General features: G+C 46.9%; 1 protein-coding gene across 1 annotated transcript; it reads left to right on the top strand.

The window, feature by feature from the left end:
• Nucleotides 1-464: 464 nt before the first annotated feature.
• On the top strand, nt 465-19,453 carry TIMM44 (translocase of inner mitochondrial membrane 44; the record flags this gene model as incomplete). Its single annotated transcript, XM_079546929.1, has 13 exons — nt 465-494; nt 1,144-1,251; nt 1,618-1,788; nt 2,417-2,497; nt 3,493-3,642; nt 4,132-4,271; nt 4,724-4,809; nt 7,611-7,703; nt 8,009-8,133; nt 8,743-8,793; nt 11,100-11,189; nt 15,020-15,130; nt 19,334-19,453. 13 exons carry the CDS (start codon nt 465-467, stop codon nt 19,451-19,453), a joined length of 1,356 nt encoding a protein of 451 aa, XP_079403055.1.
• Between the last annotated feature and the right edge of the window lie 6,897 nt (nt 19,454-26,350).

Genomic DNA, 26,350 nt, shown 5'->3' with positions numbered 1-26,350 from the left:
GCGCCCTGCTGTGCTTTGTGCTACTACTGAATTGCAGCGCAAGAAGCGGAGCGGCAGGAAGTGGAAAGAAGTCCTTCATCGAGAGACCCGCCTGTGACCGAGGGGGGCGTCGCTCCGGCCCTGCTGGGCGCTTTCCCCCGAGGTTTCGAGGTGACGCGCTCCAGGAATGCCTTCAGGACAACGCCACGACTCCTGAGCTATTTTCTGTCTGCTTTCTCACTCAAGGAGTTCTCGCCCTTTCCAGCAGCTCCTGCTGTCCGTCCGCGGCGGACTGCACTGGTTCCATTCGTTGCACTGCTCACGCTGCTGCTCCCCGCCGAACCCCCCGCGTCCCGCGCAGCGGAGCGGACGCACTTCCGCCCCCGCAAGCGGCTCGCGCTCCCCGCGCGGAAGTGATGTCGTTGCACCGCGACGGTGACGTCACTGCCTCGCGCCACGCGAGGGTCACACGCTCAGCTCTCAAAATGGCGGCAGCGGCGGCCGGTAGCTGCCGGGTGAGCGCGGGGCGCGGGCGCTGCGTCCGCTTAGGGCCGGTTCTGCGGGTCTCGGGCGTGCCGCGAGACCGAGGTGGGGCAGCGGGAGCCGCCGCCGGGGCGGGGGGCTGGGGGCGCCTGGAGAGCCTCGGGGCCGGCGCGGTGTGGGGCGGGGCCGCCTCCTCCCGCTTCTCAGCCCTTGTACCGCTCGGGTCTTCGGCTCTCGGGGGCTGCTCTCCCCTTCCGCGCCCTCACCCGCACCGCTGGCGTCCCTCAGAGGCGGCAGAGCGACCTGAGCTGCGAGTAAAGCCAAGCGGGGGAACGGAGCCTGCTTAGTCTGTGTTCGGTTTGAGCTCCCGGAGGCTCTGGGTTCTGCGGAGCGCCTCGGCTGTCTCAGTGTGGGACGTGCATCGCCGTGTCTTGGGCTGCGATTTTGATTTTTTGAAAGCAAACGTTTCGGTGGTTGTGGCGCTACTCAAACACGTTAACAAAGCTTTATGGATGATCCCAAGCATGATCATGGCCTGATCGGGTTTCTCAGCAGCACTCTGAATCTGAATCTGAATCTGTGGTGACTGTCCATTTTCAGGATGCTTGTGATCCTTTCTCAGCTCTTCAGGACCGCTGTCATCTCATATTGTGTGCTAACTTGAACTTGTTTTTGTTGCAGAAATGTCTCATTAGTGGCATGTGGCTTATGCCTAGAAGATGCCCAGTTCCTGCAGTCCACAGTGGTGCTGTGTACAGAGCGAGCAGGCCTGTCTCAGAGATCAACCAGGTTGGCTAATGACTGAATGTAGTACTACAGGCTGAATCTGGTTTCCCACTAGAATACTGTATCTGCTGGGTGTGTTCCCCAGCAGCAGCAGTTCCAAGCTGCAAGTTTCACCTTTTCATGAATTCAAGGAGTTTTGTAGAGGCTGAATCGAAGCGACAGGCAGGAATTGTGCTCTGCTTACCAGACTGTTTCAAGCCTGGTTAGTGTCAAACTGCCTGTTAATGGGTACTTAGATGTATCCTATGTCGCCAGAACATCCAGTACCTTAGAATTGACCTAGTGCTGGGCTGAAGTAAATCTTTCTGCTGGCTTTGATACTTGCTGAATTTCTTTTTGGATTCTGCAACATGTAATGATTTTTTTTAGTCTAGATGTTACTCTTCAGGAGGAAGAAAAGGTTTTATATCAGGTTTTGTGGAGAACATCAAGCAAGAATTAGCAAAAAACAAAGAGATGAAAGAAAGTATTAAAAAGTTCCGAGATGAAGCTAAAAAGCTTGAAGAGTCTGATGCACTTCGAGAAGCAAGGAGGAAATATGTAAGTCTTTCTCATGAATTCCTTTGACGTTTTCACTGCGTATTTGCTCAGCTAGTTCTGTTTTTAATGTTAAATTTAAGTCTTTATGCAAATGAACTGTTTAGTGGTTAGCCTGCCTATTTTTATGAGAAGTTCTGCTTGGCTGGAAGTACTGACAGCTGAATGGTTGACCTCGAGTGTTTTTTTTCTAGTGGCAATGCTCCCAGCAGGCTGCTCACTGGAATTCCCAGTTGACAAGCTGATAAAATTTGGGGACGTTAAATTTAATGTTCACAGTGTTTGTTTAAATACTTCTTTTGCATTCTTTGAAGACTATTAAATGGCATTACTCACAGTAATTAAATGCTTGTGTTGGTTACTCAGTTAGCGTTTGCTCAAAGACAGATTTTTATCCAGCTGAGAATGTGCTACATTCTGATTTTTTTTTCAGTAAGAATGCATTTTTCATTTGCTAAAAGTGCTAGGAAGAAAGATAAATCAATTAATTCTATTTAGGCCTGAGCCCTAATTAGTTTTTTGTGGGTTTTTTTTTGCTCTAAATTAGTGTTAATAGGATATTCTGTGCACTAAGGTATTTTTGAATGAGTATCTTCTGCCCTCATCCATCATGTTTTCTTTTTTTCCACAGAAAACCATTGAATCTGAAACAGTGAAGACCTCAGAAGTAATTAAAAAGAAACTTGAAGAAATAACTGGTACAGTTAAAGAGGTAAAACATAGCTGTGGAATCACCTTTTTTTTAAGAGAGCTCATCTCTGAGGTTCTGTGTGTATTTGAATTGTCATCTTGTTTTTCTTGAAGCCAGGTAGTTGCTATTTCAAAGGTTATCACTGTTGCAGATCGTAAAGGATAGAGCTGCTATCAAAGCTGCAGCAATTAACATGTGACAGATGTTTTAGTTGTTGTTGTATGTTGTGTAGGAGAGTATCCAGCAGCTCCTTTCACATTTGGAGGTTGAAGATGGTGCATATGGTTCTTTTATTCTTTAGCACTTATGAAAGAGGATGATTGTATCTATGCAGATTGATTTTTCAGCAATTAAGCAAGTTCTCTTGTAGGGTGGCACCAAGCACTGAAACTTAATGAGCATAACTTCATTTCTTGTTATGTATTGAACTCTTCCAGGCATCAGATGTTTTGGAGTGGTTGCTACACCTTGAGTTCTGTCTCTTGAGTAAATCTCTGTGGAATTTTCGTTATAGTATTTTAAATATGGAGAAAAATTAGGTGCATGCTAGATGCTGGCTCTGATAAACACAGCCTAGGTGATACATAGGAATATGTTAGACTGAGAAATGCATTTGCTATTTCTTCAGGAAGATCTGAATAGCAGAGAGCTCTCAACCTCTGTTGTGTCTTCTCTTAAGAAGTAGTAAATGGTGGTTTTAAAGGAAAGCTCTGGAATGTTTTAACATCAACGGCCCTTCTCTTTGAGGTCAGGAAAAACAGTTTTTGTATGTATGAGTAGCAGCTATTACAAACGTGTGTGTGACTGTGAGCAGTCAGAACTGTTCTGCACAGAGCTGTTGGCTGTGTGAGTTTCAGTGCCAAGCCCAGTAAATCTCTCCTGTGACATATAAACTGTGTGTTCACCTTAGATTGGTTAGCCCTATTGCATTTAGGTCTTTAGCATTCTTGAGAAAGGCTTATACAAAATGTGCTTTCACCTGTGTTGTTATAATTGTCTTCTTTATTCTCTTCCAGAGTTTGGATGAAGTAAGTAAGAGTGATATTGGCCGGAAGATAAAGGAAGGTGTGGAAGAAGCAGCAAAAACAGCAAAGCAGTCAGCAGAGTCAGTGACAAAAGGAGGAGAGAAATTAGGCAAGACAGCAGCCTTCAAAGCTATTTCTCAGGTACACCTCTCTCTCTGGGACCTAGTGCTGCAGGCACAGATCATCTGAACTTGTGCTAATTATAAAATTTATTTGTTAAGTAGAAAGCCTTGGTACTGCTGTCTTTGTACATACGTTTCAGTAAGGAAGCATTTGTGTCATCACCCTCTAACCCTTGTTAGAAGGTGGTGAGGCACTGGCACAGGTTGCCCAAGGAGGCTGTGGATGTCCCATCCCTGCAGGCATTCCAGGCCAGGCTGGATGTGGCTCTGGGCAGCCTGGGCTGCTGGTTGGCGACCTGCACACAGCAGGGGTTGGCACTGATGAGCATTGTGGTCCTTTTCAACTCAGGCCATCCTATGATTCATTCTATGATTCTCTGAGTAAGAGAGATGACAATAACACCTGCTCTTAACCTTTGTCTTTTTCCTTTGACAGAAGCAATTTTTAATTTTTATGGGAAAGACGGGGGTACAGTAAATCAGCCTAATAGGATTGCTTTCCTTTCAGGGAGTAGAAACTGTGAAGAAGGAAATAGATGAAAGTGTTTTAGGGCAGACTGGTCCTTACAAACGTCCAGAGCGTCTACGGAAAAGAACAGAGTTCTCAGGCGAGAGGATTAAAGAGGAGCGAATATTTGAAGCTAATGAGTACGTATTTCATGTAATTCGGGGCAAGTCTTTATCAGATTATACACAGAAATGACTTAAACTTACAGATCAGGTTAAAAATCAAGTGCTGAAATGAGCAGAGCAGGTAGATCTGAGAGCAAGGTTCTACCATAAGCTTATGATACAGAATTTTCTGATAGTCAAGCTGGGCATTTGGAAGTACTGAGTGTGTATGTCATGTTCTGTCTGACTTGCACGTGTTACATTTTCTCTGTTCTAACATCTTGCTGTTGACTTGTATTTGACTTGGCTAAGTCTAAGCTGCTTTACTGTCTTCACTGCCTTGCCTCCACTAAACTGTGTATTTTTTATGCTGTGTATCAGCCTCAGTACTACTGCGTGCTTCAGTGACATTCATCAGAATATTCATCTTTTTGCTCTCTCACCTCCAAGTTATTTGTTCACAAGTTCCTGTCTTCTGTGCCTTCTAGGGAGGCCATGGGTATGGTGCTGCACAAGGACTCCAGATGGTATCAGCAGTGGAAAGATTTCAAGGACAACAACGTGGTCTTCAATAGTAGGTGTACCAAAGACAAAGTAGTAGCACATTATTTTCTCTGATCTGATTCTTGCCTTGTGGGATCTGATGACATTTGTGCAACCAACCCCAACAGAATGCTAATCACAGCATTGTATTGATATAGTTGTGGCTGTGGGTGATGTGAATGGGAAGTATGATAATACTGCAGGCCCCTAAGTTGCCATCCCCCCAGCCAGGCGTTGTCTTTGGTCAGTCTCACTCACTGTAAGTACCAAAACTAGCTTTCACAATTGCTTGAAGAACTCTAGATCCACCTTTACACTGTCAGGAGACCAGGACACATAAATGCGTGTCACAGGGTATGGGTCAGGCAGGTCTACTCTCATCCTTGAGCTTATTGTGAGGAAAGGTCTTGTTTTCAGTGAGCTGATTTCTGTTGTCATCTGCTTAGGACTCTGGAATGTGTGGGACTTTGCATCATTTCTATGTATTAAAAAAAAATAGTCTGAGAATACTGAATATCTGTACTCTGCAGCAATCAGGCAACACTGCACATGTGGCTGCACTGAGCTCTGCAACGTGTGTTCTCCTTTTGTGTATTCCCTGTACAACTGCAGGTTGTTTTTGGCTTTACTTTTTGATATGATTTGAAGCATAAGCTTCAACATTCCAGTTGTTAATTGACTAGCTGCTCTGTACTTACCTGTTATCTTGCAACTGTCTTCTGTGGTTCTGGTCTATTTGATTATGTCCAGAGACAGATAATGGACATAATGGCCTTGTTTTGCCCTACTTTGCTGCTGCAGTGCTCATCTGTTTCAGTGGGTTTGCTTCCTGCTCCCACTTTCAGTCTTCTTTCTGCCTTCAAGATCTTGCTTTGCAGTTCTCCCTGCACAGAATCACAGAACTGTAGAGGCTGGAAGTACCTTTGAGATCATCAAGTCTTTCTATAGAGCAAATTCTCTACAGCAGGTTGCACAGAAGAGCATCCAGGCGGGTTTTGAGTATCTCCAGAGAAGGAGACTCCACCACCCCTCTGGGCAGGTTGTGCCAGGGCCCCGCCGCCCTCACAGTGAAGTTCTTCCTCAAGTTTGTATGGAACTTGCTGGGTTCAAGTTTGTGCCCGTTGGCCCTTGTACTGGGCACCACCACAAGAGCCTCCATCCTCTTGACACCTGCCCTTTTGATACCTGCCCGTTAGATATTGATGAGCACCGATCATATTCCCTCTCAGTCTTCTCCAGGCTAAACATCTCTTAGTGTTTTCTTGTATGAGATGGGAGATGTTCCAGGTCCATAATCATCTTTATAGCCCTTTGCTGCACTCTTTCCAGAAATTACCAGAAGTCTTGCTTGAAGTTGGGAGTCCAGAACTGGACACAGCATTCCAAACGTGGCCTCTCCAGGGCAAAGTTGGAGCACATCCATTGCTGTGCTGGCCATGCTCTTTTTAATGCATCCCAGGGTTCCTCTGGCCTTCTTGGCCACCAAGGCACACTGCTGGCTCATGGTCACCTGCTGGCCACCAGGACACCCAGTTTCTTCTCCCCAGAGCTCCCTTCCAGCAGGGCAGCCCTCAGCCTGTACTGGAGCATGCAGTTATTCCTCTGCAATTGTAGAGCTCTGCACTTGCTCTTGTTGAACATCATCAGATTCCTCTCTGCCCAACTGTCAGCCTGTCCAGGTCCCACTAAATGGCAGCACAACATTCTGGTTTGGCCCCCTCCTCTTCTTAGCTTTGTGTCATTAACAAACTTGCTGGGAGTGAACAGGACCTGGCCCAGCACTGACTCCTGGGGAATGCCAGCTGTTACAGCCTCCAACCAGACTGTCAGACTGTCCTGCTGATCACTAAGCTCTGCCTGTCAGACAGTTCTTGATCCATCTCAATGTCCATTCATCTTTCCCCCACTTCCTAAGCTTTGTTACATGGATGTTGTGGGAGATGTTGTCAAAAGCCTTGTTGAAGTCCAGGTAGACTACATCCTCTGCTCTTCTCTCATCTACCCAGCTTGTCATGGCATTACAGAAGGCTACCAGGTTGGTCAGACATGATTTTCTCCTGCTGAATTCATGTTGACTATTTCTTATATATATATTTTCTCTTCTGCTTGCTTGGAGATGTCATCCCAAGCAAGTTGTTCCATCACTGTCCCCAGGGATGGAGGTGAGGCTGGCTGGCCTGTAGTTCCTCGGGTCCTTCTTGTCCTTTTTGAAGATTGGTGTGATTTGGGCTTTCCTCCAGTCTTCAGTCACCTCTCTCATTCTCCGTGGCCTTGCACAGATGATGGAGATTGATTTGGCAGTCATTTCTGCCAGCAGCTTCAGCACAAGTAGGTGCATCCACAGGTGAGGAGAGGGGGCTGAGTGGAGCCCCATGGTGCTGCAGCTCCTTGCAGGGAGCAGCGGGCAGTGCTGAGTTCTGCTCTGTGTGGACAGCAGCAGGGAATGGCACAGAGCTGTGCTGGGGGAGAACCAGGGCGTGAGGGAAAGGCTTTGGCCCAGGGGGTGGTGGGCATAGAGCAGCTTCCTAGGGCAAAGGGCACAGCACTGAGGGACACCACCCTCAACCAAAGGGTTTGGGTGGTGCTGTGTGGGGCTGGGAGCTGGACTGGGGGATCCCTTGGGTCCCTTCCAACTGTGATAATGTTCGTGTGAAAGGAACCAACCCCGTAGTTAGTGACAACTGTAAAGGTGAGGAGAAAACTAGCTTTTGAAACTGGAGCTTGTTAATCAAGAAAGAGAAGTAGCATGTTTAACCTGCAACACATTGCTTGTCCTTCCTTGTTCAGGGACTCGGTGGAAGGATTCTATGCTAACATCTCTTCTTGTTTCAGGGTTCTTTGAAATGAAAATGAAATACGACGAAAGTGATAATGCATTCATTCGAGCTTCCAGAGCTGTCACAGACAAAGTCACTGACTTGATAGGTAATGTGTCATCATTGCTATGAAACTGCATGTCCACCTTCTGGCTCTTGCTGTTAGTGATGTCCTACATGTGATACTAACCTTTGCAAAAGAGTCTCAAGCTTTTTAGTATTTTGCATTTATTGTTATTCAGTCATTCAGTGCAGCAACCTGCTGTTGGCAGTATGTGGGGTAAATGTCAAGCCTAACTTGGTCTGTTTCAAGGTGACTCTTCCTTCCCTCTTTCTAAAGCCCAAGACCCATCTTTTCTCTTGGTTTCTGGCAGCAGTTGTCATTCTACCAGTCTTGCTGAATTGTTTTGTCAGGTGGATTGTTCTCGAAGACGGAAATGTCAGAGGTTTTGACAGAGATCCTCAAAGTGGATCCATCCTTTGATAAAGATCGTTTCTTAAAGCAATGCGAGCGTGATATAATCCCCAACGTCTTGGAGGTAAGGTGGGGACAGAATGGGATACATTCAAAGAGGTACAACAGGAATTGCCTGGAGAGATTTGTATGAGATTGGCTAAACAAAAGCAGTTATTTTTGTTCATCTTGCAGTGCAGTGATGTTGAAAGAATGTATGTCAAACTGGTGCATGCCAGTAAACACATCACATACCTCTGATCCTCTGGTTGCGAGGTAACAGTGTGAGATAAACTGAAAACAAGAAGCAAAAGCAATGCTTAGAGATACAGACAATGAAACTGATGCGTGTTTGTTTTTGCCACTGCTGTCTTTGTGGTGACTGACTGCATGTATCAGAGAGATGGCTGCAACTGTAACGTCTGCACTGAAGTAAGACCTCCCAGGATTTCTGGGTAGTGCGTGTTCCGGCAGTGGATTGGGATATTATCTGAAGATTTATGCACATCTGCCTTCGTATGTGTTTACAGAAGATCTTATTGCTGCTCCTCTTTGTTAATTCTTGCTCTTTTCCTGATTCAGGATGTAGGACTTCAGGCAGTTTGCTACTGAAACTGCTGATACTCCAATTCTTTGATATGGCATATATTTTTAAATGCTCATATCTTACTGATTTTTTATTTTTCTGTTTTAGGCTATGATATCTGGAGAGCTTGATATCCTCAAAGATTGGTGCTATGAGGCGGTAAGTAGAGTACTAGGAGTACTAAAAATGTCTAAAAAGGTTGTGATTCTCACTTCTGAGTAGGTGTGCTGTGCTTTCTTTGCAAGCTGTGTGGCCATTATGACTGTGGTGCTGCTTACCCACTTTGCCTCTGCTCCCCCATTAAATTTGTTCATGCTGTAAAGCTCTAATGCAGTCAAGTATGCACCGTGGACTTCTGGAGTAGAATGGATGTGAGAGGAATGCTGTTTAGAGAGAGAGAATTGAGAGCCAATCCCAAATGAGTCTAACTAGCTTCAGTCCTTCAAAGCCTTGCATGATTAGATTGGACTTCAGTAGAGCCTTTGAGGTTTGGAGCATTGTTCTGTACTGGTGGTGACTTCAGAGCAATTAAGGCCCTGAAATTCAGAAGTCTCCAGGAACTGAGGAGTCTTTCAAGATCTCAGATTGTGGGATTTTGTGGAGTTTAATCAAATTAGTGCTTAGCTTCAGTCAGTTTAGTGCTTCTGCAGCACCAATTCACATGCTTCCAATTTTATTTAACATGGGCACAACTGCCTGATTTTCCTGGGACAGCTGCGGTGCCTTGACTCTGAGCTGTTCTGGGGAGGCTTTGTGCAAAACCGGGTGAACACGCAAAGCCCTCTTAACTTACTTCAGCTTTTAAGGAGCCACTGGAGCTTGAAGCTATGGAGGAATGACAGGAAAGACAGTGGCTCTCTCTTGTCCTGGCACTGGTCAGAGATACGGGCTGATAAGAGATGTTTGAGCTGACCCTAAAAGGTGATGATTTTCTGGTGGCAGTCAGATCGTCCCTGGAACTGTTCTACAAACAAAACTCCACTGTGGTACCCCAGCAGTCTTTGCAGGCTCAGGGTTTTCTGAAATTGCAGCTTAGGTAACATGCAGCCTGAATACCTGACTGCAAAAAATGGAATTTATTGGTGAGATGGTGAATTTGCTTTTCTTCTGGTATATGTTTTGATCATTGGATGCACTTCTTGGAGAAGTGAATTGGTTGTTATTCAGCGATTGTATTGTTGTCCTTTTAACTTTATGAAAGCAGATCTTTACCTGAAAACAGCATTTAAACATGAAAGGACATTTGTTCTCTTCCTCTCTGTCCCAAAATAGTTCTGCTATAGGCAATGCAGACCTGTGCTTTAAAGTAATGTAGCTGCTTCCCAGTCACAGCCACCACCAGGGGGCTGCAAGTTCACACACTGAAAAGACTGGGTTGGTTGGTGTTGTTTTAATTCCTGCATTTAAATCTTTTGAGGTTGTTAGCTGCTAACATCTTTGCAGCCATGTTGCACAATACGAGAGTAAGGTATTAAAGAATCCCCCTTATTTTCAGACCACCTTAATATTCCAAGCCACTTTTGAGATCATACCATAGAATTCCATTCAGATTTCTAGTGGGAAGTAATAGATTCACTGTGGTCTAAAAAGCATACAAACCCTTCTAGTGGTAGCCAGAAATTAAGGTCATAAGACTCATCCATAAGAACGACCAGGAGGTAAATGAGAGTTTTAGAAACGAGAATGCAGAAGATGGAGGATCTGTGAACAGAGCCGTGCTGAAAGTGTTAAGTTGCTGATGCTGGTCACTGACATGTTAGAGTACAAAGCAGGAAGGCAAGTAAAGCAACAAAGCTGCCTGTGCCTGCTGTCCCCAGAATCCCTGTTCTGTCATTCCAGCTTTACTCTGGTGACTTTCTCAGTATTCTTCTGTCAGGTATTTACATTTGAATGCTTGTGTTGAAGGTTAAAAGATCAGCATTGGGGGAGTCGGTAGGGACTCCTCCTGTTTGCTTGGTAGCTGCCAAGAATGCTGAAATTTAAATCCCAACAACAGTTCTTGATGCATAAATAACGAAGCATATGTGCCTGAAAGCAGCCAGGAGGAGCTGGTCTGCCTGCAGGGTCTGGCTGGGTGTGAGGAAAACAGCTTCATTCCCAAACTGTTTCTCCCTGTCTGCTGTCAAATCAGAGCTGCAAATGCCCTGGCTATCAGGTGCACTCAGTCTGTGTATTCTCTTGTAACCAATGACCTCTTGTTCTGGCCAGGGGAGATGGGATTCTTAGGAAGAATTTCGTTATGTGAAGCACAGAGCATTTGAGCTAGTCTGCAGGGTATATAGCAAGACATACTTGTTCAGTATATTTGCAAAAAAAAAAAAAAAAAAAAAAAAAAAAAAAAAAAAAAAAAAAAAAAAAAAGACTTTTATTGTCATATTTTCTGATGGTTCTCTCTAAGCAGAAAATTCCTTTTTCTTTGACAGAGCAAATTCAAACATGTAACACAAGTTTGTTGCTTCATTTAGACTTACAGTCAGCTTGCTCATCCAATCCAGCAAGCCAAAGCCATGGGTCTCCAGTTCCACTCCAGGATTCTCGACGTAGACAACATTGATGTGAGTGTATTTCTGTATTTCACCTTGGGGATGAATCAGAAACTCACGATTTCAGGGGTTTTCTTCTTTGCTCTATTTTGCTTCGTGCTGGTCTACTTACCGTGTTTGCTAAGGGAGGAACCAATCATTGTTGCAGGAAGAGAGACATGGGACTGGTTTGAGGAAGGAATTTTTTACTGTGTGATCAAGCCTAAGTTGTAGCATTGTGGTTTGCCTCTGTGCCAGGGCATCTTGGTCTGAACCACCTGCAAAAACTGAGGTGCTGTCTATGAAGGGCTTTGTTGATGGTTTTTTGGGATAACAACATGTGGTGCTTTTGTGACTCCAGGCTGTGCAGTGCAGGAGCAGATATCAGAGACCTGAGTGCTGCTCTGTGTGGTTGTGTGGGAGGTAATGGCACTGCTGCCCCAGGAGCCGTGTTGGCAGCTGAGCACTGTGGCAAAACAGTCATCATGCTTTATAACAGACTGCCTGCACAGTGGTTGTGCTCTCTCTAGTCCTCTTTACTCTGGAGTCTGAAGTGTTACTGTTGTACTTAGCAGCCAGTCTGCTGTGCTGCCTTCGTTTAATGAGGCCTTTGGTGTTGTCTGTCACAGTACTGCTGGTTTCTTTCTTTTGTTCGATGACAAAGGCGTCTCAAAAAGAAATTCCCACTTTTTATCAGATTATGAGATCTTTTATGTCCTGTAACAATCTCTGCCTCAAAGGATGTGAGTGAGTGGAGGAAAAGAATGGGGCAGTTGTACATTCACCCTTTGAAACACACAAGAGTTCCAGAAACATCTGAGGAGATGCCTTACAGCAAAAGATTGAGAAGTTCACCTTCTGTAGCCCTGTGAAAGAGCAATGGGAGCTGACTTGTCTGATGATCGCTCAGGGAGCAAGAAAATAATCAACCCATTAACAGACAGAAAGCTTCTCAGGACTGTTGGTGCCTGATATTATCTCTCATCTGTCTGGTTCAGAGGAAATCATGAAACTCTGGGCAGTATCTACAAGCACGTGCCACATGAGCAGGAAAACTTGTGGCATGGACAATTCTCCTGACTATCTAGCAATGAATAACATGTTCTAACAGAATCAAAGCTTTGGGAGTAACAAATGTGATGGCCTTTTTCCTGAGCATCTGATTTAAATCTGAAGTTTTTTTCTGTTATTAGAGTCTAGGTGGCTTGGTTTCCTTACAAGCTGAGTAACCTTTCTGGTGTAGGTAGGTGTATAATCAATGAATGCACAGATGTTATAATTATAGAATGTACCAGAGAGTTTGGCTAAGCAGGTTATTATGCAAAAGAGAGTAGATAGAATGCTTACCTGCGTCCTGGGCTCAGAGCAAAACTCCAAAGAAGGGATCTCCAGAAGAAATCCTTCCCCCTTGGCAGTCAGCTCTTAAATGGCTCTAGGAGAGGTGCAGCCAGGCTCCAGCCCTTCCTGCAGCACCGCTGAATCGCCTTCACCTGTGCTCCCGTGGCTGACTCGCTGCTCAGGTGGTCAATCAGGGTTTCAGGCTATGATTCAGCAGTTCCCATACACTAGGTAGGGTAGCTGCTCATTAGTATAAAGCTCTGCATAAATTCTGAGTGGTGTCTGGAAAGACATTTTGTTATAAATATGTCTTGGGTGCCTATTTTTGCATAAAGTTTCTTGAGAAAACTATATTATCCTGGCTGAAAAATGACTGACATAAGGTGTGATCAGTGCAATTCATATTACACTCTGTGTTGCAAGAAAGGGACATAAAAGGGAGATGATTTTTTAAATTTTTAAATGCATTTCTTTAGAAAAGATTTATGGTATTGTGCTGAGAGATCTCATCCAGAAAAAGGGTTGACTGAGCTTGAAAATCAACATGTAAAAGATTTGAAGGAGTTGACATTCTGCAAAATTTGCAGCACTGAAATTAAAATTAAGCCTTTAAAATATCAATGTATGCACTCATGTTCCATGCTTAAGGACTTGAATTTTAGATGCTTGGCTAGAAGGCATTATCATAGGGTGTCTTGAGTTGGAAAGGGACCTTGAAGACCATCTGGTCCTAACCCTCCTGCTGTGGACTGGCTGCCCCCCAGCAGATCACTGCCCAGGGCTCCATCCATGACCTCCAGAGATGGGTTCACTTCTCTGGGCAACCTGTGCCTCACCGCTCCTTGAGCAGAGTTTCTTCCTAATACTTAATCTAAATCTCTCCTCTTGTAGTTTAAAGCCATTCCCCCTCGCCCACCACTACCAGACTGTGTAAAAAGTCTCTTCTGCTTATAAGCTCCCCACGAGTACTGTAAGGCTGCAGTCAGGTCTCCCCATAGCCTTCCACTCTCCAGGGTGAGCACCCTCAGCTCCTTTGGCCTGTTCTCATAGCTGATGTGCTCCAGCCCTCTGAGCATCTTTGTTGTCTCCTCTGGCCCCACTCCCAACATCCTTCTGTGCTGGGGCCTCAGGCCTGGGCACAGTACTGCAGGTGGGGCCTCATAAGTGCTCAGCAGAGGGGTTCAGTCAACTCCCTGCCCACTGCCATCCCTCTGTTGATGCAGCCCAGGATGCTGTTGGTCGTCCAGGCTGCAGGCACACACTGCTGGCTCATGTCTGGCTTTTCATCCACCAGGACGCTCGGGTCCTTCTGTGCAGCACTGCTCTCAATGAGTTCTCCCAGTCTGTGCACACACACATCTGGGATTGCCCTGACCCAGGTGCAGTACCTTGCACTTGGATTGTTGAATCATTGTTGAAGTTCACATCATCCCACTTTCAGGGTTTTCCATTCCTTCTGTTGTATCAGCTGCACCACTCAGCTTGGTGTCATCAGCAAACTTGTTGAGGGTGCGCTCAGTCCCACTGTGTGTATTGATAAAGATGTTGAGGAGCACTGATCCCAGGACACCACTTGTGACAGTCCCCTACCTGGACATAGAGCTGTTGATAGCAATTTGTTTGCAACTTTCCTACCAGTTCTTTTTCCACCCAATTGTTCAGCCTTCAAACCCATCTCTCTCCAATTTATAGATAAGGATGTTGTGTTGGACCATGTGGGCCTTACACAGGTCTAGGTAGGTGACATCACTTGCCTTTCTTTTGCCTGCTGAAGTTGTCACTCCATCATTGAAGGCCACCAGATGGGTCAAGCATGATCTGTCCTTTGTGAAGCCCTGCTGGCTGTTTTGGATCATCTGCTCATCTTGCATGTGCATTAACATCTCTTCCAGGAGGATTTGCTCCATGATCTTTCCAGGCACAGAGGTGAGACACAGTGGCCTCTAGTTTCCCTGATCTTCCTTTCTCCTTTTCTTATGAATGGAAGAGATGTTTCCCTTTTTCCAGTCACTGAGACTTAACTAGGCAGCCACAACTTTTCAAATGTGATGCAGAGCAGCTTGACAACCACATTAGCCAGTTCCTTGCAGACCCTGGGATGCACATCAAGGGGCCCCCTGGTCTTGTACACATCTAGTCTCATCTGTTCTTGAACTGCTCTTTGCATTGCAGGGTGACTTGGGCAGGTTCCAGGAATCCAGTCCTTACTGGAATGGTGTCAGTTACTGCAGTGCTTGAGAACTGATTCCCTCTCATTAAGCAAAAGAGCACTGCAGAAGTGTGTTCTGTCATTGACTACCAGGAAGGCTGGCACCTCCCTGTAGAGCAAGATGTTGGGAGAATGCTTTGCAGGAGGACTGGTAACATGTGAGCAGAGAAGGTATAACTTGATGAAGAGTTTGGTTTGGGTTTGGTGCTGGAAGATGGTGGGATTGTTTGGCTGTGTAGTTGTGCTAAATACTTGGTGCCTCTACATTAATCTGCAAAAACACTCTATTTTCTAATAGAGTTTTCTTTAATTGCAGCTGGCCATGGGAAAAATGATGGAGCAAGGACCAGTATTAATCATCACTTTTCAAGCTCAGATCGTGATGGTAATTAAGAACCAGAAAGGGGAAGTGGTAGAAGGTGACCCGGTAAGTGATGCTCACCTCCTGAATGTGGCTGCCCCAGGTCCCTCTGTAACCATCTCAGCCATGGATTGAGTTTGTAGCAGCTCCCTATAGCAGTAGGTGGTGTATTTCAGCTTTGCTTACCCACATACGTTGTAATCCACTCACACTGCATTCTCTGTCCTATTCTAAAGGTTTTACTGAGTATTTTTGAGAACTTTTCTCTGGTGTTGTTGCTACACCAGCATCTCCACTGGAACATTTAACAGTCAGTGATTGTGATACGATCTGCTGCTGTGGTTTAGAATGCTTGTGTGCTTGCCAGTGCAGCTAAGCACATGGCTATTTTATGAATTCTGTTGTAATGGTGGTCCCCCCACCATAGACAGGAAAGCTGGGTTCTATAGGGTTGCAGTGTCTTGTCCACCAGTGTGTTTTGCAGATCTCCAGATGACACAGAGCTGGGGTATGAAACAGCTGACTTCAACACAAGTGACTGAGAAAATGGGTTGAGCAAGAGTAACTTTTTGTACCGCAGTAAATCAAATACAGTGTCTTTGTTTCGCATGCTCTCTGCACCTGGGAGGAACAGACAAGCTCTGTTTTGCAAGCAGTGGAGTTGAAATGGCTCCATGCATCCAAGTTAGCATACATACATCTGAGTTATCAGCTTGCTTTTGTGCTTTACAGTCATGACTCTGGCTTTTGGACCAAAGCCGGGTCTCATTCTTTCATCTTGAAGGACTACAGAGCAAGCATGAGCTTGTCTGCAGCTGCTCACATAGAAGAACTGTAGTTCAGTAATTCAGTCAGTTCAGCAAAATCATCTGGATCTTTACAGGTGAAAACAGCTGCCCATATAATCAACTGTTATCACCCACAGTGAAGTCACTGTCATGTAGTTGGGTGAGGGAGTGAGTTTCTCTGTTTGCTAGGCCATTAGAAATACTGGACTAAAATTAAAATACTCTTGGTAGTGATGGACAGATGAGAAAATGAATGAAAATCTGAAGGGAATGAGAAAGCTGTGGCAGGTGGAATCAACCTTGCAGGCTGCCCTGCTTGTATTTCTCTGCAGTCTTACCACAGATGGGTGATGTATATATTAAAGAGCTGGGAGAAGATGTTAACTGATAGAAACCTCATAAAATTCATTAATTGTGCTCTGTATGTTTTCCTTAATCAGTGTTAGCTTCTTCAGGTGGGCAGCTTGGATACAGCTCAGTGAGTCTGTGCTCAGTGAGTCACAGTTCTGTGAGTCTGGCTGCTTGTTGCTGTGGCTTTTGGGGCCTGTAGGTTCTCAATCAGACATGCCTTGTAGGCAAGGCTGCAATAACTGAGCAGAAATAATAAATAAAATAATAAATATAAATATAAATATAAAATAAATAATAAATATAAATGAAATAATAAGCTGGCAGAAGATGTGCTGGTTGTGAAATCCCGTTCAGCTCAGTGTGAGCTATTTATCCCTGTCACACTCTTGAAGTGCTACAGGCCATTAGCTGAACATTATCTTGTATGAGGAGAATCTACAAACATCTGGAAGGAACACAGAGTTGTAGATAATCTTTAATCCACAGTGAGGAGAGGAGCTGGAGTTAGGAGCAGCCCTTTCTCTTCGGTTGCTGCTGTGCCTGGCCAGCAAATTACTAGCCTGCAGAGGGGTTGTGTGTGGGTTCCACTGCCTTGGCACTCTGTGGGACAGAACTGAACTGTTCTCCTGTGGATTAAAGCTTCCTCACAGATTCCCCCCAAGCCTGTTATTTTTTTCCTCCCTTTCATAAAGGGCAGTTTAAGAACAGAGCACAAAGATGCTTGGAGGTTAGGCTGGAGTCATTGAAGCTGTTTGTTAGGAAACTGGGAACGTCACTGGAGCCAACTGGAAGTAGAAACTTCTTTTCAGCTCTTGCCTCACTACACTGGCACAGAGTGCCTCACAGAGCTCTGTTTGCTGAAACTGTCCCATATCCAGTTGTGCTGAGTACTGTGCATCAGCCGTTTGTCTACTGGGAACCTCTGACGGGGTGGTTGAGTAAAGATACAAAGGGCTGTGAGGAACTCGTTGCCATGAAGGCTGAAAATAAGGAAGTTGTGTGGTTTGGCAACACTGCTTTTGAATGAAGGCAGAGGATTTGAAATGGGAGGCAGACGTCATGTAGCATAATGGAACGGGGAAAGTTACAAGTATATTAATTAAGGTAATCGGAATTGGACAGATTCACCAAAGACTGGGTATTCTGCAAGTCCAGATGAGTCTGAGTCCCAGGAAATCTCTGACCTTTCCTTACTGAGCTGTGCAGTGCCCGACACGAGTTCTGTTTCTTTCACTTTTTCCCTTGTGCATCACATTTTGACCGTCTTCATGGGCAGTAGTCTCTATGAATAGGCAGGATTTTATTTCTTCTAATTTTTACAAGGAAAAGGAGATGAATGAGAACAGCTTAAATAAAAGAATAGCAAAAAAGGAAAATAGGTAAAGTAGGATGAAAACCAGATTGATGGTGGTCTCTAGAAGTACATTAACCTTCAATCACTTTCTTAAGCAGGCAAAAGTTCTGTTGTTCTTCGTTTCTTGTCTCCTCTGCATTCCTTCTTACACACCCCCATCATCTGTGCTACTCAAATTGATGTCACTTTCAACACTTCTAAGCGTAGCCAAAGCTGAGTGAAAGTGAAGCTGCTGAGACCCTGAACAAGAAGAAAATGGCTTTCAGTGTAGGATATTTCTAACACTTCCTGCAATACAGAAACTTCCCCTCGTCACATTTACATACCTGTACCTTGTGATCTGTAAAGACTGATGCATTCAGTCAGAAATGTAATAGTTAAGCTCACAGCTGGGAACTGAGCGCAGGAGGGTCCCCCAGTGCTGCTTTGTTATCTGGGGGGAACATTTGCTTCTTGGTGGTTGGTGTGTGCTCAGTATGCATCTCCTCCACCACAGATGTTCTCAGATCCGCTCTACTGTGAATCCCTGTGAATCCCTGGAGATAAGGCAGACAGGCGTGGTGGTTTGTGGTTTTTATGGTTGTTTTTTTTCCCAGTGATTTATGTATTTGGTTATGTGTATTTTGTGTATATATATTTTGTAAGATTTTTCTGTTCTTTTTCTTTCCTGAAAATGAACTTATAAAATCAAGTGCTTATAGCCAGTGATAAGAAGGTTTAAGAATAACTTCTCTGTCTGCTGGCTGGTGATGTACCTGACTTCCATGCAGGTCATGGAATCACTAGGGTTGGAAAAGACCCTCGAGATCATCCAGTCCAACCATCCACCTACCACCAATGCTGCCCACTGAACCATGTCTCTCAGTGCCACATCTACACATCTTCCTTGAACACCACCAGGGACGGTGACCCCCCCACTCCCTGGGCAGCCCATTGCAGCACCTGACCTCTCTTCTGGGGAATAAATTGTTCCTAATGTCCAACCTGAGCTTCCCCTGGTGCAACTTGAGGCCATTCCATCTCATCCTTATGCTGTTACCTGGAGAAGAGGCTGAGCTCCACCTGACCACCACCTCCTTTCAGGCAGTTGCAGGGAGCCATAGGTTCTGCCCTGAGTCTCCTCTTCTTCAGAGTGCCCCATCCCATTCCCTCAGCTGCTCCCCATAGCACTGTGCTTTAGCCCTTCAGCTCCACTGCCTGATGGGGAGAGGCTGCAGCTCACAGACTGCTGTGGGAAAGGTAGGGATGTAGCTGTGGGCAAGAGCCTTCAACTTAATTGAGTATCACAAACAGTAGAGCCTGGCAGTCAAACCAGATTGAAACCAAAAATTTATATTCATCAGCAAGTCAGATATTAATAAAGTCGCCGTCCCTGGCCGTGTTCAAGAGGTGTCAGGATGAGGAGCTATAAGATCTGGTTTAGTGCTTGTGGTAGCAGTGGTGATGGGAGGACGGTTGGATGAAATGATCTTGTAGGTCTTTTCCAACCCTGTGATTCTGTGAAGTTGGCAGGGGTGTCAGTTAACATTTGTAGGCACAGATATTAGGAAATCCTAATTGTGCTTTCAGAAATCAAAAGTTTACAGGTTCCTGATTGTTCTAACTGTGATTTAGCAAACGTTACAGGAGCTAAACTTACATGTGAGTTTGGGGCTTAGAACCTGGAGAGAAAAATTACAATGTTCTCTGGAGGGAGTATGGAGCATCTCTGCATCAAGCACTGAGCTCGGGGGTCTGTGACCATGATGCAAGCTCTAACAAGGATTTTCTTTCCAGGACAAGGTTCTGCGGATGCTGTATGTGTGGGCACTTTGCAGAGACCAGGATGAGCTCAACCCCTATGCTGCATGGAGGCTATTGGACATTTCCTCGTCGAGCTCCGAGCAAGTTCTCTGAGGCGAATTGCATCCAAGAGCTTTCTGTCCCTCCCTCAAAGCAATGCCATCTCTGAACTTGCACCAGTCTACTGCATGATGCACTGTGGGGGAGGGGGACCAGAGTGGTTCTCTTTCAGAAGAATGGGCTATTGGGTGTGCCATCATTACACTGCTCCCCATTGTGAACTGGACGAGTCTGACGTATCTGCCTTACGCTTTGCCGTGTAGCAGTTTGCACTGTAAGGATGTATGGTAGGTTGTAACTCGAATGGTCTAAGACACTTGCAGCTGCTGTTGGCTCCTGTTTAAATGGTGGGTGAAGGAGAATGTTTGGGGTCCTATACATTGACCAGTGCTTCCAGTGATGGGCAGAGGTGGAGGTGGATACTGATGAGCAGCACAGTGAGATGCAACAGGTCTGGTTTCAATCTGCTGTCATCCCCTGATGGCCTTACATCATCTCTGAGAGGAGCTTAGAGCTGCTCTTAAGGCACGTTGGTCTCATTCCAGCAGAAGCCAGGAAGCCTTCTGTTGCTGCAGTGTCTTCACCAAACCAAATACAATCACGTCTTTGCACATGGAACTGAGTGAGGATGGAGATGGTCAGAAATATGTCAATATATGTCCGCAGCTTTGCAGGGAGAACGTTGTTGTTTCTGGTGTTTTTGTTCTATTGTGGAGATGGGTACTGCTAAATGATACACAGCTGCATTTCTCTGTGGGCTGAGCTGATGATGTGGAGGAGACAGACACTCCAAATGGCTGCAGGGAACCAGGCCAAGTGCTGAAACAGTGACCAGGAATAGGGTTGGACCGAACAGCAACAAATGAGTAAGTAACTGCAGTAACAAGTAGAACGTCACCTCTTGTAGCTGAGTTATTATGTGAGGTGAGAAAAGAGGGCTTGTCCCACTTATGTGCTGCATAAGATGCATTACAAGCACAGCTCTCCTCACCAGATGGGTCTTTGCTTCAGAGGGACAACACATCTGTCCTGGAAGTCAGGTAGCAGGGGAAGACATGGGAAGGCAAGCAGCTGGAGCGTGTGCAAGGACTCTTGGTTCTGAGCTGCTGGAGACTCAGGTTGGAAGCTGACCTGGGGGCCAGTTCTTCAGCTGCCTTCTCTTAATGGAAAGTGGTATTGAGGGGAAAAGAAAATTGACGTGGATCAGAGGTCTGATCTGCTGTGCTCTGCGTGCAAAACAGGGTGGTGCAGGAAAGCACTTGCTTGACATGGTTATTAAAGACAATAGTTGCCAGTTCCTTTTGTGATTGTCAAGGTCAGTTCCTTTGAAAGTGAATGAGATTTTACCACAAACCTTGATTGAGACATTCAACTTCTGTAGCAACTCTCTTAAAGTGAGAGATGATGCATACAGCAAGTTCAGTAGCACGGTGCCCTCTTCCACTGCGTACGCCCAGGCTTACTGCCTGGCTGCTGCTTCCTGCACCCAGAGAAGCTGTGAGTGAGGTACAGTCCCGGTTTTCTTGCTGGTGTTATCGTGTGAACTGCCCCGCTCAACTTGTTTACAGCAAATTGCTGAGGGTGCACTCAATCCCATTGTTTATGTATTTGATAAAAATGTTGAAGAGCCCTGGAACCAGGACAGAACCAGCTGTCATTGGCCTCCTGGACATAGAGCCATTGACCACAACTCTCTGGCTATGACCTTCCAAGCAATTCTTTATCCACCCTCCAATCTGCCCTTTGAACCAATATCCCTCCTATTTGGAGCTCCAGCTTAGGAGCAGAACACCTCCCTGCTATCACAGCATCTGAGCCTCCATCATCCTCTGTCATGCAGCTGACACCCATCTGATCAGGGCAGGCTGGGGCAGATGCTGATCACTCACTGTCCCAGTCCCAGGGTGTGTAAGATTTGCCCTCTAGCAGTGTACGGGAGTGCTTTGAACTGTTTTTGTGCCTGTTAGATACCACGATACACTGGAGCAACGGCATGCCCAGCTGCTCCCCAGTGCTGGTCCCAGTCTCACACAAGTCTGTGCGGTCAGCAGCAAAACCATGTGCTGTGTTAGCACTGCTCTGCTCAGAGACATCTCTCCATCTCTGATAGCACCTCCTGGTTACCTGATATTTCCAGTGGCCACTGTCTAATGAGACAGCTCATGCAGAATGGTTTGTGGTTGATAGAGCAAGTTCTCAGTTAGAAAAAACTATTTCTTGATGCAGTCACCATACCAGCTGCGTGTTTTCATCAGCAGTGAATGAGAGCTGCACGCTATGCTCATCAAAACCTGCAGCAGTAGAGATGACCCAGTCACTGAAATGTATCACCTGCACTGTGCTCACAACATTGTTGTCTCCACAGACATTCAGCATGTGTCCATGAATGTCAGCATGGAGGAATTTAATTAGGCCCCTTTGCTTCATCTCCACTCCCACGTCAGACCCATTTTGTCAGACTGCCCCTCTGCTGCCATCTGTCACACAGCAACAAAATGCAATGGGATACTGCTGGGAAGGTTCAACCTCTACAGCCTCCCTCCAACATCTGCCTCCTATGTCATGAGCTGACATGAAAAAAGAGGCATTACATTTGGAACAGTTCTTGTAAAATACATACTATAGAGAGAGCAGACGTGAAAGGAGAGATGTTTTTTCCAGTTGAGAGAGGTCTCCACTCAATCCAATTGTTGAGTTGAATATCCAATTGCAACTCTATACATTACTTCTGAAAATTCCCATGCCATGTATTTCTGTATATGGGAAATGGAGCTGCAGGCGAAAGTTGATGAAAACAAAAAGGAAAGCATGGCTGTGTATTCAATGCTGTTCACAGCAGCCGATGTATAGAAACATAAAACCAAATAATTGCTCAGGTTGGAGAAGACCTTCAAGATGAAGTCCCACCTCAGCCCAACCACACTGCCCTAACTAACAATTCACCACTAAATCATGTCCCTGAGCACCACAGCCAGACGGTTCTGAAACACATCCAGGGATGCTGACTCCCCACACCTCCCTGGGAAGCTTTCTGTAAAGAAGTTCTTCCTGATGTCCAACCTAAACCTCCCCTGGCACATCCTGAGGCCATTTCCCCTCGTCCTGTCACCAGTGAGAAGAGTCCAGCCCTGCTCTCACTGCAATCACCTTTCAGGTACTTGAGGAGAGCCATAAGGTCTCCCCTCAGCCTCCTCTTCCCCAGACCAAGCAGCCCCAGTTCCTTCAGCCTCTCCTCACAGGCCATATTCTGCAAGCCCTTCCGCAGCCTTGTTGCCCTTCTTTGCACCTGCTCCAGCACCTCCGTGTCCTTTCTGTGCTGAGCTGCCCAAAGCTGAACCCAGCACTCGAGGTGAGGCCTCAGCAGTGCCGAGCACAGGGGCAGGATGACTTCCCTGGTCCTGCTCACCACACCATTCCTGATCCAAGCCAGGATGCCGTTGGCCTTCCTGGCCCCCTGGGCACACTGCTGGCTCATATTCAGCCGCCTGTCCATCAGTCCTGCAAAGTCCCTTTCTGTCAGGCAGCTTCCAGCCACTCCTCCCCAAGGCTGTAGGGTTGTTGTGACAAAATGCAGGAAAGCTGTGGAGGGACTTTTTATGCGGGCATGCAGCTACAGGAGGAGGGGAAACGGTTTTAAACTGGAAGAGGGAGATTTGACATGATATTAGGAAGAAATTCTTTCCTGTGAGGGTGGTGAGACGCTGGCACAGGTTGCCCAGGGAGGTGATGGATGCCGTCTGTCTGGAAGCGCTCCAGGCCAGGCTGGATGGGGCTGTGAGCAGCCTGGTCTAGAGGGAGGTGTCCCTGCCTGCAGCAGAGGGGTTGCAATGAGGTGATCTCCAAGGTCCCTTCCACCCCAAACCGTTCTGCGATGCTAAAGTACACAGATAAATAAACAGGAGGAGATGATGAAAACAAGTGAACTCTCCCCCAAAAGGCTTGTGTTACAGACGTCATGAGATGGAAGGAGCACCACTGGTTTAAGGAATCACAAAGTTTATTTTGCAGGCTGTAATTTTTTTAATGCTGTGATAGCTTGTCTGTTGTCATCTGGGGGTCGAGGGAGGAGGGCAGAAAGTCTTCATCGCTCCCAGACTTTCGTCCTGGTCTCAGGAGCACACTGAGTTACGGCGCTTGCCTTCTCTCCTGGATGTGGTGTCTCTGGTACTTCTCAGCTGGGCCCATGCATCCTTTCTTAGCTTCTCGTTCCTTCCTTATCCTCCAAGTTCACGTGCAGACAGTCCGTGTGGTTCCTTCAGATGCTGATGTGTGCCGCACTGAAGGTCCATGCTCAGGTGAGCAGACGCGAGCCACTGCTCCTGTCTGTGCAGAAGGACCGTGTGTGTGCAGGTCCGTGGTGGGGTCCGTGGCTGGGAGGTGCTGTGGAGCTGCCTCTGTGCAGGCGGTGCGGATGCTCGGATCCTGCAGGAGCACGGTGCGGTGCAGAGCGGGGCCTGTGCTCTGCTCACGCTGTGGTCGGTGCCTTGTCCAGGTGCAGACACGGCTGGTTGGCGGAGGCTGCGGTGCTCTGGCTCTGTGTGTGTCCAGATGTCCATCTGCAAGACAGAGGAGCAGCAAAGAAGCAGCTGCCTGTGCTGCCCACCCCTGCAGGCCCCTGCTCACTGGGTTGTTGTCTGCCAGCCATTTCCCCGGCCGTGTGTGGGAAGGGCCACTGCAATCTGTAGGTTGGTGTCAGCCCTGCAGTGGGGCCAGGTTTCAGCAAAGCGATATAAAATGCGGGGGTGAGGGCAGGGGGATCTTGGGGAGCTTCCAGGGTCCCTTAGGACCTTGAAAGGGCGAGGTTTGTGTCTGACTTATCTTCTCTATATGGCAGCATGGAGACCAGTTAGTGAGCTGAGGATTGGCGAGGATCGGCATGTGTCCTGCTCTGGGTCCATCTTTGTGTGGATGGCCGTCTGCAAGGCACATGGGAAGGAAGAAAGGAGCAGCCACGTGCCCTGCTTCCCTGTGCTGCCAACCCCAGCATTGCCCTGCTCACCAGGTTGTTGTCTGCCACCATTTCCATGGCCGTGTGTGGGAAGGGCCACTGCAGTCAGTCGGTCTGGTGCCAGCCCTGCAGTGGGGCCAGGTTTCAGCAAAGCAGTATAAAATGCTGGGGTGAGGGCAGGGGGATCTTGGGGAGCTTTCCCTTCTGATCAGGAAAGGACACTGTTTGTGTCTGACTTATCTTTTCTGTATGGACGCATGGAGACCAAATAGAGAGCTGAGGATCAGCGTGTGCCCTGCTTTGGTTCCATCTTTATGTGGATGGCCATCTGCAAGGCACATGGGAAGGAAGAAAGGAGCAGCCACGTGCCCTGCTTCCCTGTGCTGCCCTCCCCAGCATTGCCCTGCTCACCAGGTTGTTGTCTGCCACCATTTCCATGGCCGTGTGTGGGAAGGGCCACTGCAGTCAGTCGGTCTGGCGCCAAGCCCTGCAGTGGGGCCAGGTTTCAGCAATCCAGGGCAAAACCTGGGATTTGCAGCACGGGGTCTTTGGGGAGCTTGCAGGGTCCTGTAGGACCAAGGTGGGTTACAGTATGGGAGAGACTTATCTGTCCTGCAGAGTGGCCCTCTTGTCCAGAGGTGAATCCAGGTGAGGACAGGAGCACCTCGCCGTCCTGCTGTTCCCCGTGTGCGGCTGCGAGGCAGAAGAGGAGCAGCTCCCATCCGTCCCCATGGGCTGCTCCTGCCCACCTCAGCTTGGCACTGCCCTTCTGGTCTGCATTCCGGGTTGCTGTGACACCAAGCTCACTGTGGAACTCAGCCACCACCAATGTTGTGTTGTTGTGACATGGCTGTGCCAGTTGGGGTGTGGTTCCTGGAGCTGGTGGCTGCTCCTGGTGATGTGGCCATGACACAGCAGGGCTGGTGCTGCCTGGGATGGGGCTGCTGCCTTTTGCTGTGCATGTAATAAAGAGAGCAATGAGTTGTTCTTGAGTTGGTGCCTGATGGTACTTAGGCCATGTGAGCATGAGGATCACAGCCATTCCCTTTCTCCCATCTCCACAGGAAACCAGGCAGGAGATGATGGGAGGAAGTTACTCCTCCCCAAACGATGAGAGCGAGACACTCCTCCCCAAACTTCTAGGGTTGCCTGGTGTTTTTGTGACCAAAATGCATGACTTGACACTTGGCCCTTTTGCATCTTGTCTAGCTTGCTCTGACCCATTAACCTAGTTTATCTAGGTACCTCCATAGTGCCTTTCTTCTCTCTGGCAGATACTCAATACTCTTTCCCTGCTTAGTGTCATAAAAATGCACACAATTATTTGCTTTCATACCCACATTGAGTTGGGTATGCCACCCTTAATGGCTCTTAATTGATCGCTTTGATATATGGTCTGTTATAAATAACTGATGCGCAAGAGAGCATGTATTAATTCCTATTAATTATTTCGTCTAATCATGTGATTGTGAATATGGGAACACCATCTGCAGCTGAGTAGATTTCATACATCCTAAAGAAATCAGGTCTCTGCAGATCTGCTGGCAGACTGGAGTGGTTTTTCATGGAGGGTATTGAGCGATTTCAGGGCTACTGGGTTCTTGGGAAGGAGCAATAGTTGTCTTCCATGTCAGTGAGAAGAAAGGCAAGGAAGTAGTGGGTTCTGTACCCCTGCATGGCCACGGGAGCTGAGTAGTAACCTCAGCAGGCTCTGGGAGAGGTTGGTGAGTGTCTTTCCTGGAAATGTTTAATAGGAAGGAGCTGCAGGAGCAGGTTAGTGGAAACGTGCCTCAGCAGGGAGCCGAACAGATAACCCCGTAGGCACTGTGCTCCTCCTGGTTGGATGTGACATCCCTTCAGGTCCTGAAAGCAACCCCAGTCCCAGCTGGACTCTTTCCAAAGCTGAACAGTGCCATGGAGGATCTCTTGTTTTTCTTCAGTTTTCCAGTGATCATCATGTCCATCTTGGTAGTGCAAAACCTACTGGTTAAGCATGAAACCAA

Source organism: Tetrao urogallus (genome assembly GCF_951394365.1).
Source record: "Tetrao urogallus genome assembly, chromosome: 25".
Taxonomy (NCBI): domain Eukaryota; kingdom Metazoa; phylum Chordata; class Aves; order Galliformes; family Phasianidae; genus Tetrao; species Tetrao urogallus.
This window is presented reverse-complemented; position numbering and strand designations above follow the sequence as displayed.